The following is an 18,696-nucleotide window of genomic DNA, read 5'->3' on the forward strand; positions in this document are numbered from 1 at the left end:
TATATATATATATATTGAATATAGCAATGCTGTTTATTGGCAACATTAAAAAATAAATAAATAAATAAAAAGCTTAACCAGCTTTCATGACGACTCTTAAAAATATCCATCAAGAACACACCTTCACTATATCTTACTTTGATTCCTAGATCCTGTATTTAGTCTGGCAGCATCTGCTTCGTTCTCCCATGAAACCTCCAGAAAGCATTTATTAAGACCTGCAACAGAACAGCTGATGCTGCAGAGGAGGAAAGCTGGACAGGTTTACAGATCGGGGAGAGAGAGAGAGAGAGAGAGAGAGAGAGGAAGGGGAGGAAGGAAGGATGGGGACTTGAAATGTAATTTTCAAAAAGGGAGTTTGATTTCATCTCGCAAGTATTTGGAAAGAAGAGAGAGTCAGGCTCCAGGGATAAAGGCTTTCCTTTGTGTAAACTTTCCGCTGTTTAAAAAAAAAAAAGAGCGAGAGAAGGCACTGCTTTAATTCCTCCTCGAGCATGTACGGGAGGAGCCGCGGTGGAAAAGTCTGGGGCAAGTCCCCGGTATGGTTTTGATTAAAAGAAAAGAAAAAGAAAAAAGTTATGAGGTACTTGCAGGAAAAAGTTGCCAGAGTTTTTGTGCATTCATAATTCCAGCCGTCAGTCAGCGCTCTGCCTCTCTGCCTCTCTGCCTGCACCTCTGAGGAGGGGATGGGAGGGTCACCAACACACCAGATGAGAAAAGCAGATCTGAGATTAGGTGCTGAAACCCAGCTGATTAATCTCACTGGTGGATTTAGGAGCAGAAGTTTAGGTTGGACTGAGAAATGCGGATCAGTTTCTTGGTCTTGGGTTTGGAGGGAAGTGGGAGGATGTCTTCAAAAACTAAAATGGGAAGGGAGTTCAACTGTCTTCTTTTGAGGAGATTCGGGTTAGGGTGACCAGGGGGGCCGGGCCTGTGCTAGCATACAAGACAGGCAGGTCGGTGGCGTCAGCGAATTCGGACAGAAATGGAGCGGCACAAAAAGAGCGAGAGCTGGTTTTGTTTCTGAGCTGAGCTGTGAGACCGACCTGAAGAGAGGACGGCGACCTAAAGGACAGGACGGTGGCTGCAGCAGTGCGACGTTAACGCATGCGGTTAATCCGAAAATTTTGACGAGTGACTGTCGTCTCATCGCACAAGATCCATAGGAAATGAACGGACAGAGAAGAAGGTTTCTAAATGAATGTTTAAAAATAAAATGACTTCCTTTAAATCTTCCTGAGTAAAAACAACCTGGCAACCCGAGGCTCTTCAGACACGTTTGGTTTGAAATAATAAAACATTTTTATGTGCCAAATGTTTCAAAACATTGGTACATCCAAATGAAATAAAATCTCAAACGGTGGCACTTGCCCAGGGCGGCATTACAAAGGGGTGGGCCAACCAAGAGCTAGAAAATAAAACATACCTTTTCCATTTGTTGTCCCCTGAACAAGGTTGCTTCTATCAGGAGCAACTCGTTGCACCCGTTGGGGTTGGATAAGTTGTTGCCAGCTGATACGTGATCACCGGTTCAGTAATTATCCAATCGGAGGCTGGTACCTATTTGCTTAGTTAAATCCAGGTGGTGGTCAGGCCGTGTATTTTATGGTGTTATCAAGTGATGAACCAAGAAAATCAGGCTTGTAATTGTAAGAAGGAACATGATTCACAGTTTTCACATTTTCCCAATAAAAATTGGACCAGAGTGCTGTGGCTTTGTAATCCGTCTCCCTTACTTTAAAGATCAATTAATAAAACCTAATCTGCCCTCAGGAGTCACCTCCTAAATAAACAGTTTGTTCCACTTGATCTCACTATAAATGCAGCAGTTTATTAGAGAGCATTGAAGAACAAACAGCATCATGAAGGTGGGAGACTCGGTCAACAGGACAACTACTGGTTGACCTTCGTTGAGAAGTACTACAAGAAAAATAAGAAATGTTTTTAGTAGTTTCCCAAAAGTCACGCAGGATAAACGGCAAATATGTGGATAAAGGTGATTTAATTCAACAAAACTCAAACTAACCATGTTGAACCTACATGTAAAATGTTATATGAGGTGGAAAACTCAGTGAAGATCAAGGTCAACACAGTGAGACACGGTGGTGGCAGCATCTTGCTGTGGGAATCGTTTCCTTCAGCTGAAGCAGAGACTCAAAGACGGAGCAATCCTGGAGGAAACCAAACAAGACGAGAGCTTCGTCTTCAAACAGAAAAATAGTGGAAGTGTTTAGGTCGAAGCCAGTCAACGTGCTAATGGGCCTAGTCAAAGTCCAGACCTAAATCCAATGAGGACTTTTGAGATTTCAAAATATGTGTTTTTTCTCCTTCCAGTCTGAGGTTGAGCTGCATGCCAGATATACTGAAAACGTTTTTAGGTAGATTTAAAAGTTTAACTTTCAATGTAGTAAATGGGGGTGTGGGGGGGAGGGGGGGGACACATTTCTGACCACAAAATATTTAACTTTGTTTTTGCTTTTGCTTCTGAAATAAATCCACAATGTAGCTGTGCCGTTTTTAAAAGCAGCCTGGTCTCACAGCGGGATATCTGTGGAGGTTTCTCATCTAATTTGCCACCCACATTTGTGACTGGTGTTATCTCTGAGTCCTTATTAAGATATTTTATGTGTCAGTAATTAAGATGCGTCTGAGCGTGAATACATGAAACGTTTGCTGTAAGCAGACCGTTACAGCCGCATTAAGCTCCAGTTGGTCTGCCGCAGATCGAGATCAAATCTCTGACTGTGTTTTATTTCCCCAAAGTTTCAAGCAATTTACTTCAATTTACTTCATGAGCGCGTTAAATATGCCAGCACGGAAAGTAAAGGAAAGTAAATTGAAAGATTTCAGATATTCTCATCAAATCAATCATTTCAGCTTTCGAATACAGGAAATTATAACTTATAACGGGGAAAAAAATAGCTGTTTTAAGTCGTTGTTTCAAGAATTATTTACTTAAAACAAGTTTTTTCATCTCACTCATGAGTTGCTTTTCGGTTGATTTTTCCTTATTTCAGATGTAGTGAGATGTTTGCACCAGAAACCTGACAAAACATGCCTGGGAAGATTTTGTGTTTCTTCAGACGTTTCAAACTAGAAACATTATTTTTGCAGTGTGAGTTTTTTTTCCCCCCCTTTTGTCGCAGTTCAAGATACTTTGATAGGATTCTAGCCAAAACACAACCTTTTACATTAGTGTTGTTCCAACACTCACCTTTAAAATCACTGTGACATTCGATCTAACTATTATTTTTAAGGGGTTCTATGGGTTTGTTGTTAGCCGTCAGTGTCTTACATGAGCATTAGAGAGAACTCAGAAGGATTTGATGAAACAAAAAGAAATTCAACCTGGATAATGGAAGTAGAGGCCCAGACTCTTTCGGAGCAGATTAAAACAAGTCCAACCAAAAAAAAATTATTCACAGCTGTTCATGCAGAAGCCATTTTATAAACCTGCAACACACGACCAATGCAAAAGTAAAACAAACGTCCACAAAAACGTATAAGAAAAACTTTGGGATTTATGTATTTTTTAAAAAAATGTCAACAGAATCTAAACTGGAAGATCAGCCCGCAGCGACGCCCTGCTGCCTCCTCAAGCAGGTTCGTCTCGTTGCCGTGAGTTCGGTGCTGGCAGCGGAAACATCTCTGGCTGGTTTCTATCGAGACAGCTAATAACGGATGTTGCTATTTTCTCAGCAGGAAACTCTTTCATATCTCCTCTCAGCAGGTCCCACATGACCTGAGCTGAGCTCCAATATTCGGTCTCTAACCTGCAAGCTCACATTTTCCCACAGTGCTTAGCACCGCGTGTGTGGCGTTTGCTAAAATATGACTAACATTTAGTAAATAAAAACCATTAAATGGATAAAAAAAAATCATTGGGAAGCACACGTGTTAGTCAGTTTTCCTGGATTGGTTTTTAATTATTCTGGTGGCTTGTAGGACTTGATTCTTTAAAAGCCTATAAACTTCTATTGAAGGTCGTAAAAGGTCAATATTTGACTTTGAAGACATTAGCATGGATTGTCGAGGAACTCGCATGTAACGATGGAAAAACAAAAGAACAAGATCAAGAAGGAGGAAAATGTAAGTCAGTGTGAGGTTGAAGGAAAAAAATGTTTTGCTAATAAAAATGTGAAAATTGTAGCTTGTGTGATTATTCAGTTGTTCAGGTAAACACGTTTTACAGCCACCTGTTGTTCATTTTTCTGTGTAAAAATAAATAAATAAAGCTCAAGGTTAGTAAGAACGGATAGAAACCATCTGTGAACATCAAGTTTTCCAGTCTTGACACAAATTCCCGGCTGGGTTGGGGTCTGGACATGCTCATGTGTTGACTGTGACACCTGACCATGCTGCTGTCTAATCCAGATCTGGGCTTCTCACATAAACCTTTGACCAGGCTTATGTGAGTTTGTAGTAAGTGTAAATCCGCATAATTTCCTTAAGCGCACAACCATAAAGCTTTGTGGACCCCTGGGTGTGTTTAAAGGGAGCGTATTATAGTCTTATCCAGGCTCTTGATTTAAGCCACAGTCAAGTAACCACGTTGCTTCCAGTTGTCATGACAATGTGGTACATATCAAAAACAACTTCAAAAAACTTTGCCTTTGCAAATTAGCCGTATTTAATTGGACCTCTGTCTCTTTAAGAACCTCCTACTCTTTCAGACACTCCCCTCTTCAGAGCATCATCCCAGCAGTGCGTCTCCTCGCCGTCCATTCATGTCGTTCTTGTGGTCGCTGCGGTTCATGAAATGAGCTCAGCAGTCGTGCAGTTCCACCAGGTGTTTGCTAATCGCTGCTGCCGCTAGTCTAGTGGAGCTGAGGATGAGGGGGCGGTGCTTGACTATCTTTATCCAGAATAACATGATAATTATCTTGGAATGTGAGCCTCTTTCTCAGATCTTCCAGGATTTCTCTCTGTTTGCCTCCATCCGTCTTCTCATCAGCTCTCTCAGTTTCTCTGTACATCTGTCCAGAGTTTCTCCTTCCGCTTATATACGCGGCGTCTCCGACATGGTTTGTGGTGAGCTGTTATGGAACTTCCAGTCTTTATTTTTAACGCTCTTGAATGTGTGTAGACTTTAACTGATGGTTATCCTGTCAACAGATTGTTGCAGCTGAGCCGCGGATCACTGAACCTCCACTAATGCTGCCATGCATGACTCGGCGCTCTCGGAGATCTTCGGCTTTTACTTGACTGATTGTTTCCACTGTGGTCAGTTGGTCTTAGTGTTGGTCGTTGTTTTCTGAATTTGATCATTGTTTGGATCAACACTGAAATTGATCCAAACTGAACGTATATAAGAATATGGAGCTGAATTGTTGGTTCTGGTGGATCTTCAGCTTTACTTTGAGACCACAGGAGAAAATGCTTCGCAAATTTGTAAATATATTTTTCCCACTGATATCGGTTTGGTGTGTTGACATCCTTTTTGTTCAGTTTCAAATCTTTATTATTTATCATTTTCAAACTTTTTTCAGTTTCAAACTTTTTTCTTTCATTTTCAATATTTTTTTTTTTGTCAGTTTTAAGCTTTTTTCAATTTCAAATCTTTTTCTTTCCATTATGTTGATGGTTTCAAAATAATTTTTCAACTTTATTTATCTTTATTTTCAGTTTCAATACTTTTTTCAGGCTCAAATGTTTTCTCACTTCCAAACTAATTTTTCAGCTTCAAACTTATTTTCTTCAAACATTTTTTTCTGTTTCAAATCTTTTTCATTTTCTTCAGTTTCATTTTTTTTTAAACAAGCTTTAATGGGACCAATTTAGCTCCATAGAAAAACACAAATTTCCTAAAACATTTTTTAAAATGTATTTCTGTATCATTTAATGAACCTCCAGTGCACAGTGAGCGACGGAGCGGATAAAGAACTAGTTCAACAAGAGTGAGTCTTCATTCAGCGCTGGAGAGTCTGTGTGTTTCTCTCACATAGCTGACCTTGTGTGTTTGGTCTCCGAGGTAAACTCATTATGCCCTCTGCAGACTGCACCTGCTAGCTGAGTCTCTTCTGCACAGAGTCTAACAAGATTAAACATTTCATCACAATCGTTCCCAGGCAGACAGATACAAAGTCTTTGTGTCTCTTTGTGGAAGGAAGAAAAAAAAAAAAGTCTCATATTTGCGAGGGGCGGTTCCGTCGTCGTTTTGGGGGATTTTGCAGATCGTTTTATGTCAGAGGAAACGAACTTGTGTCCGTCAGTCGACAGGCTTTAAGTAGATGAGCAGAACTGAAGTGCAGATGTTAAAAAAAACACACAAAAAAACGGGTGAAGCTGAAGAAAATCATATCCTAATAAAGTAAAGGCAACTGTTTTAGTGTAATAAAATATCGCACGAGACGGACTCCACCCTGTATGAAAAATCAGATATTTTTCTTTTGGTAACTACTAAAAGTGGACTACAAAACAGTCTGCATACAGTCTCAGCTGTGATTCATGGTGAGCTTTTATTCCCCTGAACTTTGCCCAAAATGTCACTCAGCGAGTTTCCCTTCCCCACCCACTTCCACTTACCATCGGCAGGGAAGGAGAAGCCCCAAACCATGCTGGGTAGGAAAAGACGGACGGGTTCTGCAAAGACGAGCGGCCAAACCACGGTGAAAACGCAAAAAAAAAAAATCCTCCCCGAGTTCAAAACAAATATGGATTAGGGTGAATGCCCAGTGAAAAAAAAAAAAAAAAGAAAAAACACAGCAGGAAAGTCCAGAGTACTTAAAGCAGCCTGACTGTCTCCTGTTTAAACAAGCTAATCCTAATGTACGACATATGCAGTCAATGGGGATACGTCGTTAAAAGGTAGATTTGACCTTGAGTTTTTAAACTGTTTCAAATTTAAGCTTCAAACATCCTTCTAACCAATTTTGACATAAAAATCTGGATCCAGCTGTGATAGTAAGGCTTACTTCGTTGTCGGCTCCAGTAGAAACGCATCAAATATTCTAAATCGAACCAGAAACCCTAAAACTCTTAGGACACCTAAACAAAAAACACTCATAATCAGCATTTCCAATGTTTTTTTAAGCTAGTTGAGTAACTCCAGAAGGCAAAATACCTAAAAAAAAATAAAAAAAACAGAGAAGGATTTCCATTTGGAATAACAATATTAATTGGTGCAGGCAGAAAACTGTTGTTGCTTGGGTGTGTTTGCACTTTTGATTATTTCCTTGATTGTTTTATGCTCAGCTTATTCAGCTTCTTAGTTTATTCTTGCTTTTCCTTCAGTCTTCGTTTTCGCCGTGGTTATTTTTTTATTTCCTCCTCAGTTACTTTCATGTTCAGTTCAGGTTAAATTTTAATTTTCAGGTTAATTTCATCAAAAATTCATCAAAATTAACCTTGCATTGCTACAAGTTGAAAACATGACGTGAAGCATTAGGCCGTTATCGATACAGCCCTGGATAATGATGTCAAAACAGCAACAATTACTGAGACTATTCATCATGGCAGGATTAATCGCAAATAAGACTTTGGACAGGAAATCCTTTTTTTTTTGTTTTGTTTTTTGTTTTACTAGTACAAAAAGTACTAGTAAAAAAATAACCCCAAAAGCTATTCTTTCAAATAATAACCCAAAAAATGCTATTGTTATATTATGTTTCCATCATGCAAAGTTACCAACAATTACAAAGGTTTAACACAAACAAACACCTGGTCATAAAAAGAACAAACGGGTCCAGATTTCTCCTCATACATTTTCATCTCCTCTTCCCTGTTTTCCGTCTCACTGCTCTGTGTTGAAACCTGCTTCCCACATGTCCTGAAAACAAAACAAGAAAAACACACAACAACAATAATAAAACTGGGCTCTTTGTTATGGGAAGCAATTCAACAACTCCACCGGCATCAGTTTGACGACGGGAAAGGTGGAGAAAGCCCGACGGGGACGCTTAAAAGATGTTTGTTCGCTCGGTGGAGCGCGGAAAGATAACGTCTATAAATAATTCTGAATAAAATCATGCCAGAAATTCCCTTGGACGCAGCCTCCGGTGCTGCAGTCTGGCCTAAGAGACAAAAGGATAAGACTGATTTAGAGAAAGTCTCGTAAAATGAAATTGAAACATGCTGACTGGAGCGGGGAGCAAATTGAAACCAGCGAAGGCAGAAACGTCTTCGGGGGAAAGAGAGGAGCCACGTAACGAAAGCCGACAACGACGTGGAGCCCGAAATAGAGCGACGCTCCAAACAGAGCCTGGCTTGTGTGAGTGGGCATGAAGAGGCTGGTCACGGCCTGTTCCTGCAGGGGTCAAAGGTCACGTGTCAGAGAGGCAAAAGGTCGGGGTGAGAAAAACGGGCCTGCAGCAGTCAAGTGTTCAAAGAGGTAGCTGGTTGAGGCGGAGTAAAACTCATTTATACTGAAAAGTAAAAAATGTGGACATAAACTACATGTTTGTCAAAAAGAAATATGAAAGAATTACAGAATGATTTTATGGAGGAATGAGAGGATTTCTTTTTTTTTTTAAACATTCTGATTGGTTTAATTCTATCTTTTACATTTAACGGCCAATTATTTTTTTCTTAATTACATAATATCTATTTCAAAAAATGAGTACAGTACCAGTCAGGGTTTTACTGCTTATTACAAGACACTGATTTATTATTATTATTATTATTATTATTATTATTATTATTATTATTATTATTATTATTATTATTATTATTATTATTATTATTATTATTATTGTATACAACCTAAACTCCATTCCTATTCTAACTCAGAGATATTCCGTCAGCACAGAGCTATCTCTGTTAGAAGTGTTTCTTTGTACTGTCAATGTGGAAACTTCTGCTTTCTTTTTATAAATACGTCATGAGGCAGAGCCCCATTCCTCGTCGCCACTCTTCTGAACGGGAGAGAAAAATGCAAGATTTTATGCAAGTGAAGCCCAAGTGTGTTTATCCACATTTGTCTCCTGATAGATGCACAAAAAGAGCTAAACTTCAAACATATCTTCAGCTACACTTATAATTAAGGTGATATTCTAAAAGAACAGGACAAATTCAAATACAAACATATTTTTAAAAGATGTCCGTCTTTTTGACTAAACTGGTCTGAAATCAGCTTTTTATCCTCCCCAAATCTTTTTGTTGAACCTTTTTATTGATGATTCAGGCATTTACGTCGTTTACATCCAAATAATTCCCTCCTGTATGATCTGGCTGTTTTTACACCGGAGGACTGAAAATGCTGGCTGACGTAAAATAATCCCCGCTCTGTGCAGTCGTCTCCTATCACAACATGACCCCGCCCGACCCCGAGGCTCTGCTGCTGAGCCGCAAAGACAACAGAGCCGATTAACTGCTGCTGCTCCAAAAAACCCCAAACGTTTCGCTGCTCCTCCGCTCACCTCCTCGTTCCATCTTTTCTTTTTAGGCTTGTACAAGTTTTTGTATTCATAAACTAAAATTAAAAGGAAGCATAGTTGTGAAAAATTAGGCATGATATTTATTGTAAAGCTGCAGTATGTAACTTTTACTTTTAAAAAATTAGGGGGGTTTTCTTAGTTTTTTTTTAACATAGTTGTTGAAATTATCACTGAGTCATGACAGCATAAGACAGATGATCTGTGGGGAAAAAATATCAGTCTGGAGAAATATCTCCCAATACTAACTGCAGAGATAAAGCGCTCAGTCAGAAACAACCAATCAGAGTCAGGAGGCGGGTCTTGGTGCTGTCAATCACTCTAGTGCTCTGCCAGCCACCAATGATGGGATATGAACAGTTTTCTCTGCTATTAGCAAGTTTAGCAGTGAGTACATGAGATTGACCAAATTAAGACCCGCCTCCTGGCTCTGATTGGTTGTTTCAGCAGTAGCTCAAGGAGGAGCTGGAGGAAATTAATCTTTTCGCAGATTATCTGACTCATATTACGCTGTCACGACATGGTGGTAGTTATTAAAAAAGGTTTAAAAAAACATTTTTGTAAAATAAAAAAGCAGCATTAAGCCTATTGAAATCAATGACAAAATTGTCAAATTTGCTTCTTTTTTTAAAACTATTCCCTTTTACGCTTTAAGTGTCATTCAAATTTAACCTTCACTGCTATTTGCAACAGAAATGAAACAAATTCTGGTTAGCATACCTAAAAAATAGCAGTCATTATCTGAGAGATAGAAAAAAAAGAGTGAAATCTTGGGTGGGCTTGCTCCAACTTCTGCCTCACAGAGGATGGAAATCATTAAGGTCTCTGGGTAAGACGACTCCACAGGGCTGCACGAAGAGATGAACAGCAATTACAGATCATTTAATTAATGTGCATTTTAGAACAACCATTTCCAAATTAGATTTTTTTTTTTCCTCTCATGAAAGTGAGAAATAAGAGCTGCTAAACGAGACAGCGTGGGAAAACGTTTTGCACGGACCTACAAAGTTAACATCAATTGCGTTCTTTTAGGTCTTTCATTTGGCATAAAAGCAAAACAAGTCAGTAAGACAAGAAGGACAATTCTGTTTTATTTCTTTTTTTTGTGCTAGTCTTTTATGTGTTTTAGCGTAATCTGAGATTACAACATAAAGTTCAGAGGAAGCCGTTCAAAGAAAATGAAGAGTGAAGGAACTCTGTGAAGAGGCAGTGAAAATATCCAAGGTTTTTTTTTTAAATGGGGTGTCATTTTAACCCTTTCATGCAGAGTGGTCACTACAGTGGACAGTCATCTAAAAGCCATTTTCTTGTGCTTCTTGTGGATTTTTATGTTATAAATGCACACAGACCACTGAAGTGGACACCAATGCATCATAAAATACATTATCAACTACTGGCCATCAGCTGCAAATGAAAGACATTATTTTTGTTAAATCCAATATGGCCGACAGACAAAAAAAGCACGCTGACCGACCCGGTCCCTGTAGACAACTCTGGCAGGTAAAAAAAATATTGTGACATCAGATAACCCCTAAAGAACATTACTACTGATGGATTTTTCAAATAACAACTTTGTATTTGGAGAAAATTACAATAGATCACCTTAAAAAAAAAAAAAAATTCTTTCCTACCTTTTATATACCTTAAGAAAGTCAAAAAACAATTGGAAGAAAATCCTGACACAAAGGATCATAATTCATGCATGAAAGGGTTAACATTGAAATATTTGTCAAAAACTTGACAGAGTAGGGTTAGGATTAGGGCTACATTTGCGGCTGACATTTGTGACTATTACAGTGTTCATTAGCATCCAGAAGAATTATCATGAATTTTACTGTAAATGTTTAATGATGATGATGATCTCGTTCAGATTCCCATGAAGCATGGGACATGAAGAATACCAACTCTGAAAAGCACAACGTACACAGCTCTACAGTCACGGTGGTGCATTTCTTCTGACATTAAGTTAATGTGTGGATGAGTCATAACTTTCTTCAACTGAACAGAAACAAAACTGAACTTTTTATTTTTGGACCCAAAGAGGAACGAACTGGAGTCAGTGCTCAGCTTCCGTTATTGCAGATAGAAACCAGCAATCAAGCCCAAAATGGCCGATGATTGACTCTGACCTGAACCTTCAGAGTCACATAAAGACAGTTACAAAGTCGGCCTTTTATCACCTGAAGAACATTTCCAGACTTAAAGGACAAATGTCCCAGCAAGATCTACAGAAACTCATCCAGAGGTTTATCGTTAGTTGCAATGATTACTGCAAGTGTCCTCACAGGTCTGCTTCATAATGTATAACTGTATTATATGAAGCACTGATGTATTATGAAGATATCTGATGTAAAGCACTTCGACCTGCCTTATTTTTGAAATGTGCTGTACAAATTAACTTGACGTAACACATCGAACCTTGAATCAGACCTGCTAAATTAGACCAAATAAAAAGAAGAAAACCAGCTGGATTTTCTAAAAAGTTACTTGAGGAATCAACTTTCCTGCATTGTTCGTTCTTAATGGAATCCAGTCTTAATGGAATCCAGTCTCACCGATCCCGGTGGCGAGGTTTGTAGATTTCATCCACTGGAGGACGTACCAATCACATTATTTCATGATTGAATCACTTCAAAATATTGCTGCAATTAATTTCATTCCTTCTCGATTTGTTTTTCCCTCTTTCGACAGAGACCCGATTTTTCTTTGGTATTTTTCTTTTTACAAGCTACTAAGCTCAAAATAAACTTCATTCGGACATCTCTCTCAAGCCCTCTGCTTCTTGATATTTATTGCGTCTTTCTGTACTTCATTGCACTTAAAGGTCGCACAGGCCTGGAGACCCATTCGACAACGTAAGCTGGTTTCACAGTGTTTTTAATATTATGTTGTTAGAAGCAGCAAAACGGTGACGTGGTGTAGTTGCTTTTCTTGATGCAAGTCGATTAAAGCAACATCACATCAGTAACCTGTCAAATGTTTCTTTGGGGGGAAGAAAACTGTGAATGTATCACAGTAAGTTCAATATTTCACAATTTTCCAATGTCTCTGTGTAAATTCTCTTCAGTTTTGTGCAACACTCACTTCTTGCTGAATAAAAATGTTTTCAAGGATTAATAGTCATGTTTAATGTGCTTGAAAAACATCCATGCTTCTCGTGTTTAGTTTTAAAATACGCAGGTAGGCCAACGATGACATATTCCAAGACAAATGCTTCACACGTGGACCTTATGGACGTATGTTACGTGCTACATACGCACGCTAACTCTGAACCTGGGGGGGTTTTAGTGACTTGCAGGGTCCAGTTAAGCCGGCGTCAAGTCCAAGAATCTGTCTGCCGTTGGATTTCAACCCATTCATTTATTCCTCTTTCCTCTTTCCAATAATCCATCCATCCACCCATGGCAAGTTTTGACTGCTTCCATTGCAACCAGATTTTTCAAATAAATCAAGCCTTGCTCTCTTCACGGTTTTTTTTTTTTGTGTGTGTGTGTTTTTTCCCCACATCTTTCTCTTTTCTCTCGGCAGCTGGCAGCCGTCCATGTGGAACAACGTCTCTAAATAAAAATCACATTGAGAGGCTGATGAGGATGACAGACTGTAAAGTGGGAATTTGTTCTCTTTTTGAGCCAGTAGCCTTAGCAAATAAGTTTCACCTTTTGTACGTACAAAGCATCCATTGGGGTCGGGTTGGTAGAATTAGAAGTCCTTAATTTTTTTATTTTTTTTATAACATGTAAATATTATTGTGATGCAAATTACAAGAAGCCCCAATTTGACTGCTTTGTATCACAAATAGTGAATTAGTTCATCACTTTTCAATGCACATAATAGGTCAGATTGTTAAGCTGCAGTACGTAAGTTTTATAAAAAAGTGTTGAAACTGTCACCATGTCGTGACATGGTGAGACAGATGAACTGTGAAAAAACTCCCCTGCCTAAAATTATAGTTTACAATGAAAAGGCACTAATATTTGATGTGTATGTTAGATTTGTGTTCTAGCCACAAACCAAACAACGATCTCATGTAAACTCTTAAATCCACCGCTAAGTCATTAAACACGTGAGTAAAAGTGCATCAATGACCAAACAACACAGATGATAACAATAATAAGTCATTTTAATACTGTTCTGTTCTCAGCATTGGTAAAATATATACAGAAATGCTACAAGTGAAACTAACAAACAAACAAAGACAAGTTTCCCTAAACAAACTGGGAAGGTAGTGTTAAAAAGCATGTGTAAAAAAATATTACAAACATAACCTGCTATTTTCACTGGCCAAAGAAATATGGAGAATCTTCCAGTTACATATTTTGTAAAACTATTAAAAAGAGAACAGGAAGACAAAGCTGGTGATGGATGGTCTTGATTTATATATATATATAAAAAGACACAGAAAAATGAACAAATAGACAACATTTTTTAAAAAGTAATAATGGTTTTTGATAAATTTAACTCCAATGGAGTTGATGTTTCTTCACATACAGTTTATACAGTGTGACGTGGGATGAAATAAAAAACCTTCTATATGTATCCAAAATCACAACGCGACTCTTTAACGTTTTCACAATGACATCGCTTTAAAAACACATAATTGCTCTCATTAATTTTTTTTTCCGCCATGAAAATTAAATTAATAAGAATGACAGAAACAGCCAACGTTTGTCACAGTCTCACTGCACATCACAGTAGCTGCTCTTGCTGTGTCGGGGCTTTGGGGCTATGGAAAACAAACACATGTTAAACATCTTCAATAGAAAAATATTAATAGTATTAATTACAATTCTCTTTCTGCATTAAATTTGGATGTTYATGAGCATTTTTAAGTTTGTGTTTTATTGCTACCGGTGTGCTTTGATAAGGTCTTGTGAGAATTAGACTGGTATTTATCTTTACCCAAAATGTAATTTAGGAAACTTTTAAGTGATGTAAACAAAAATGACAAGCAGTAAAAATAACCATGATGACACATCTTTTTTAAAGGCCAAATGTCAGATTTCTGAGCAGCAAAAAAACAAAAAAAAAACAAAAAACTTTATGGTAATGATTGAAAATATGAACACAAATCATTGCTTTTCCAGTGAACAAGTAATTTTAGCGTTACTTTTTGACACAAAAAGCCTCTCTTAAAACAGGAATGTGTATAAAGAGCCACCTGGTGCTCTATCGGTGTACACAGGAGGACAGTTACTTTACAATAAAAATATTTATTTAATGGGAACATGTCAGTTGAATGTGTTAGTGCCTAATTGACTTGGAAACACGATATGCTCCTTATAACAACTATAAAGTTAATCTCTGCTGAAAGTGTGGGTGTGTTCACCAATGGCTACTCAGCGTGGCTCAGCTCGGCTCTACATGGTGATGAAGGTTTTCCTCTTGTAATGGTTTTGCTTTAACAGCCCATTTTTTTAGGACCTACTTCACTGGGGTTTGCTGAAAACCTAATAGGGAGTCACTTGAGTAACTCCCCTACAATAATTTGACCCACCATTTATAAAAACTCACATTGACTTAATGTGAAGTTTTAAAGTTACCATATTTCTCCTGATTTCTTCCCCTTCACTGGATAAATTACCTTTATAAATCTTTTTGATAAACTTAAATTTGAGCCGGGAACTTTTGATAGCATCACTAATGTCCTGGATGTACATTGCATTATGCACTGAAGTCCAGGTTTTCTGTTTCAAACTTAACATGATCATATTTCTGCTCTTTGTTTTTCCAGAACTGATTTTCTCGATTCTGGACATAGAATTTAGTGAAGCTATCTTGAGCTGAACAAAGATAAAGAGGAAAAGTTGGCATGATGAGACATGATGACATTATGCCCTTTGAGCAGAAACAACCATTGCTTCATCTCTCAACAATATTAATACTAAATGACTATTTACAAAAAAGACAGTAAAAATTCACAAAAAATGCAGAAAACCAACTGGTAAAACAGCCTCTCTGTAACGGCACAGAATAATACAAATAAAGTCCATTTCACAGTAAATTTAATTCCAGAGAAGCTGAAGGCTCTGCCATGTAGGAAACTGTGGTGGTTCTGGAGAAACTGCAGAATCCCAAATCTGTGTTTGCGAGATTTGTTTTGTCCTCACATCAGATGATGTCAACACTTGAATCCAGACTTTGAACAGCGGTTATGGTCTGTAACGATTTGCAAAGTTTCCAAACATAACTTTGTTGTTGCTTCTCCAAATCTTCGCTTTGTAGCAGTCATCACAAAAGAAACAAGTGTAGTTTTCAGTGCAACTTTTTTTTCAATCCCTTGCAGGTACTTGAAAGTCCATTAACATAAAAATTTATGATTCAAAAATCTTCATGTCTTTAAACCTCTGGCACATCTCCAGTTCAAGGCACTTTTTTCAGTTTCAGGATTCCCATATCCAGCAACAAGATTAAAGTCTTTCTCTTTATTATAAGCAAAGAAAAATAGTACACAGTTATAGTAGGTCACTAGCAGGCACTGTCCACTACGAAGACCCTTCTAATTGATTGCACTTGATTTATTGATTGGATTAGATGTTCCACTGCCACTCCCTGTTCACTGAATTTCAATTACGTCTTCTTCATTGTCCCATAGTGGTTAAGCACATTTTGAATATGCTGTGATCTGAAATCCCATTGTTTTGAGTCTCTTAAATATATAATCTGGTATGTTATTTCATCATGTGCACAACAGAGGACAGTAAGTGCCCTATCTCCAATAGTGGACATCTGAGACTAAGAGAGACGTAGCAGGTTCAGAACGTCCCAACGGAAACTCTGCTTAGGGTTAGAAATAAGACGGCTTCAGTGTTGCTTGATTGTTATTTGATGGACAGTGTCCTTGCATCAAGGGTGCTTCATAGTCCATCCTGCCATTTTGTTGCAGTAATGGGGGCAGTTGTGGGGTCTGGCAACGATCTGCCTCGGGCTGTTTGAGAGGTAGTGTACCACTGACTCCGTTCTCTAGATGAACCTTTTTACCCTCCAAGTCTATTGCCTCAGGATCCGTTGAGCCCAGCTCCAGCTCCATTTCTGAATTCGCCTGCCTTTTCTTCTGTACACAGATGATTGTACCAGCCACCAAAACCAACACCAGGACTAATGCTAGGACTGCCAGCGCTGCAATGAGATTCTTTGTCATAGGGGTGTCTGGATCTACCAAATGTTCTACAAAGATAGTAGGACTAGTGCGAGCCTCTGTACAGGGACCCAGTTCTACAGAGCTGTTACCCTTATAAATGATCTTTTCTCCAAGGGGACTGACACAGACCAAGTAGGTACAGTTTGGGTTCAAACCACGCAAAGTGTATACAGGGTAGTATGTTGGCAAACTCAGCATGTGAGGGCGACGGTCAGGGCCTGAAAGGTTACGATAGGTCAGCCTGATGCCACGAATGTTAGGCCGTGTCTCGATGAAGTGGTGCAGGTCAAGGAGTATTGATGTGGATGTTACCTCCCGTGAGCTGATCGCATCTAGTTTATCTGGCATTGCTGAAGTCACCACAGAGACCTCTGTTTCAGATTTCTGTGGGACCTCGGGAATTTCACAGTAGTCTCCAGATGATCCCAAAGAACACAAACAGTTGAGTAGGCCATTTGGGTCAAAATAGCAAGTCCCTCCATTCAAGCAGATGTTTTGTGGGCAGAAATGTAACTCGTTTTCCACAACGGTAGAGCTAGGAGACACTGGAGGATCTGATCCGAAGGATGGGTCGTCTGTTATGGAGGAAAACGTTTCATCACTAGATGGTAGAGGGGGAGGGATAGCATTAGTATGGGCGGTTTCTGGAGAGGTGGTAGGGATTTGGGGAACAGGAGTGTTTTCTACAGGGGAGTCAACAGATTCTGTTGTGGTTAGTGGACATCCAAAGTCGTTGTGCTCTAATGCTGAAAGTGTCTTCCCAGCATTAACGAGAGGGAAATGGCATCTGGTTTCCTCTGGTCGCTTCAAATTGACTTCCTTTTCTTTTAGCCAGACAGGGAACCAGGCCAGTGGACAGAGACAGTTGAAGGGGTTCTCGGCTACGGTCAGTTGTGTCAACTTTGAGAAGCTTTCAAAGAAACCTTCAGGAAATCCCTGGAGATTAACTCCACTTAGATCCAGTTCTTGAAGTGCAACCAGTTGCTGAAAGTCACTCACCCTCAGCTCAAAAAGTGGGTTAGCAGCCAGGCTTAGTTTCGTAAGCCCCTTGAGAGATTCCTGCTTCAGGGCTTGGGGGACTTCCTTTAACTGATTCATTGACAAGTCAAGTTCATGAAGGTTTCTCAGGGAGGCTACAAGATTTTCATCCAATGACGGAAGCCCTAATGAGGACAATTTCAGAGCTTCTAGATGGGGAGTATGAAGATGTGAATGCTCCAAGGGTGGGAGTTTATTGTCACTGAGGTCCAAAAGAAGTAGTCTGGGGAAATTGAGAAAAGGCAGTGAGGTGAGCTCATTTCCTTGCAGCTTCAACTCCAACAGCATCTCTAAACCTTCAAAAGCTTCCCAATGAATGCTCTGAATGAGGTTTCCATGGAGATACAGCCTCTCTAGCTGGACCAATCCCGAGAAGCTGTCTTTGGAAATGTGTGTTATGTGGTTAGCAGAAAGGTCCAAGTTCTTCAATTTCGACAGCGACTTAAAAGCCATGTCAGGAATTTCTGCTAACTTATTCTGGCTCAGGTCCAGTGACACCAGCTTGACAATGTCTTTGAAGTCATCTTGGGTCAAGGTTTCAATATCGTTCTGAAAGATGTATAGATGCTGGGTGGAGACAGGGACACGGGGTACAGTGCTGGACCGCCTGTAAATGCAAAACACTGAGTTTGGGGAGTTGCAGGAACATAACTCTGGGCAGTCAGTGGAGAACACCACTTCAGAGGCCAGCAGGAAGCAAACGATGTAGAGCAACATGATGACAACAGCCCAGCGCTCTGAAAAACAGAAAGCAGGAAGAAAAAGGTTATTTTTGATTTGCTAGTTGAGCTGGTCATATTTAAAAGACATTTTAAAATGATGTGTGAATGGTTTCCTGTCCACATTTTTAACTTTAGGTACAGCCCGTAGACCCAACAAGGTAAAATGCAGACTTCTGCTCATTGTTGGAGACTCACTCAGCTAATTGTTGGATAAATTTGATCAAAATAGGTTTGCAGGAAATATTCTGCAAACAAATGTACAATAATTTTCTGGTGAAGCTGACTGACTTAAGAAATTGCAAGTGTGTGATATAGCTTATATGGTCTTGTAAACGTTATTATATTTAGGAGATTTTTGTACTTTTAGTTTGTCCAGAAGCCTAAACCCAAGTCTATGGGTCAAGGACTCTGCCCTCTGTCTAAATTA

General features: G+C 39.1%; 1 protein-coding gene across 2 annotated transcripts in view; it reads right to left on the reverse strand.

Moving 5' to 3' along the window:
• Nucleotides 1-13,472: 13,472 nt before the first annotated feature.
• LOC103475860 (vasorin-like) overlaps nucleotides 13,473-18,696 on the reverse strand; it is a 28,268-nt gene continuing 23,044 nt past the window's right edge. For both annotated transcript variants that reach the window (XM_008427907.2, XM_008427825.2), the window contains one exon: nucleotides 13,473-18,284. In XM_008427907.2, the coding sequence (XP_008426129.1) occupies nucleotides 16,156-18,264 (2,109 nt within the window). In that variant the 5' untranslated portion in view covers nucleotides 18,265-18,284 and the 3' untranslated portion in view covers nucleotides 13,473-16,155. The remainder of the gene's footprint in view (nucleotides 18,285-18,696) is intronic.

This window comes from Poecilia reticulata, linkage group LG1 (assembly GCF_000633615.1).
Source record: "Poecilia reticulata strain Guanapo linkage group LG1, Guppy_female_1.0+MT, whole genome shotgun sequence".
Lineage (NCBI taxonomy): Eukaryota > Metazoa > Chordata > Actinopteri > Cyprinodontiformes > Poeciliidae > Poecilia > Poecilia reticulata.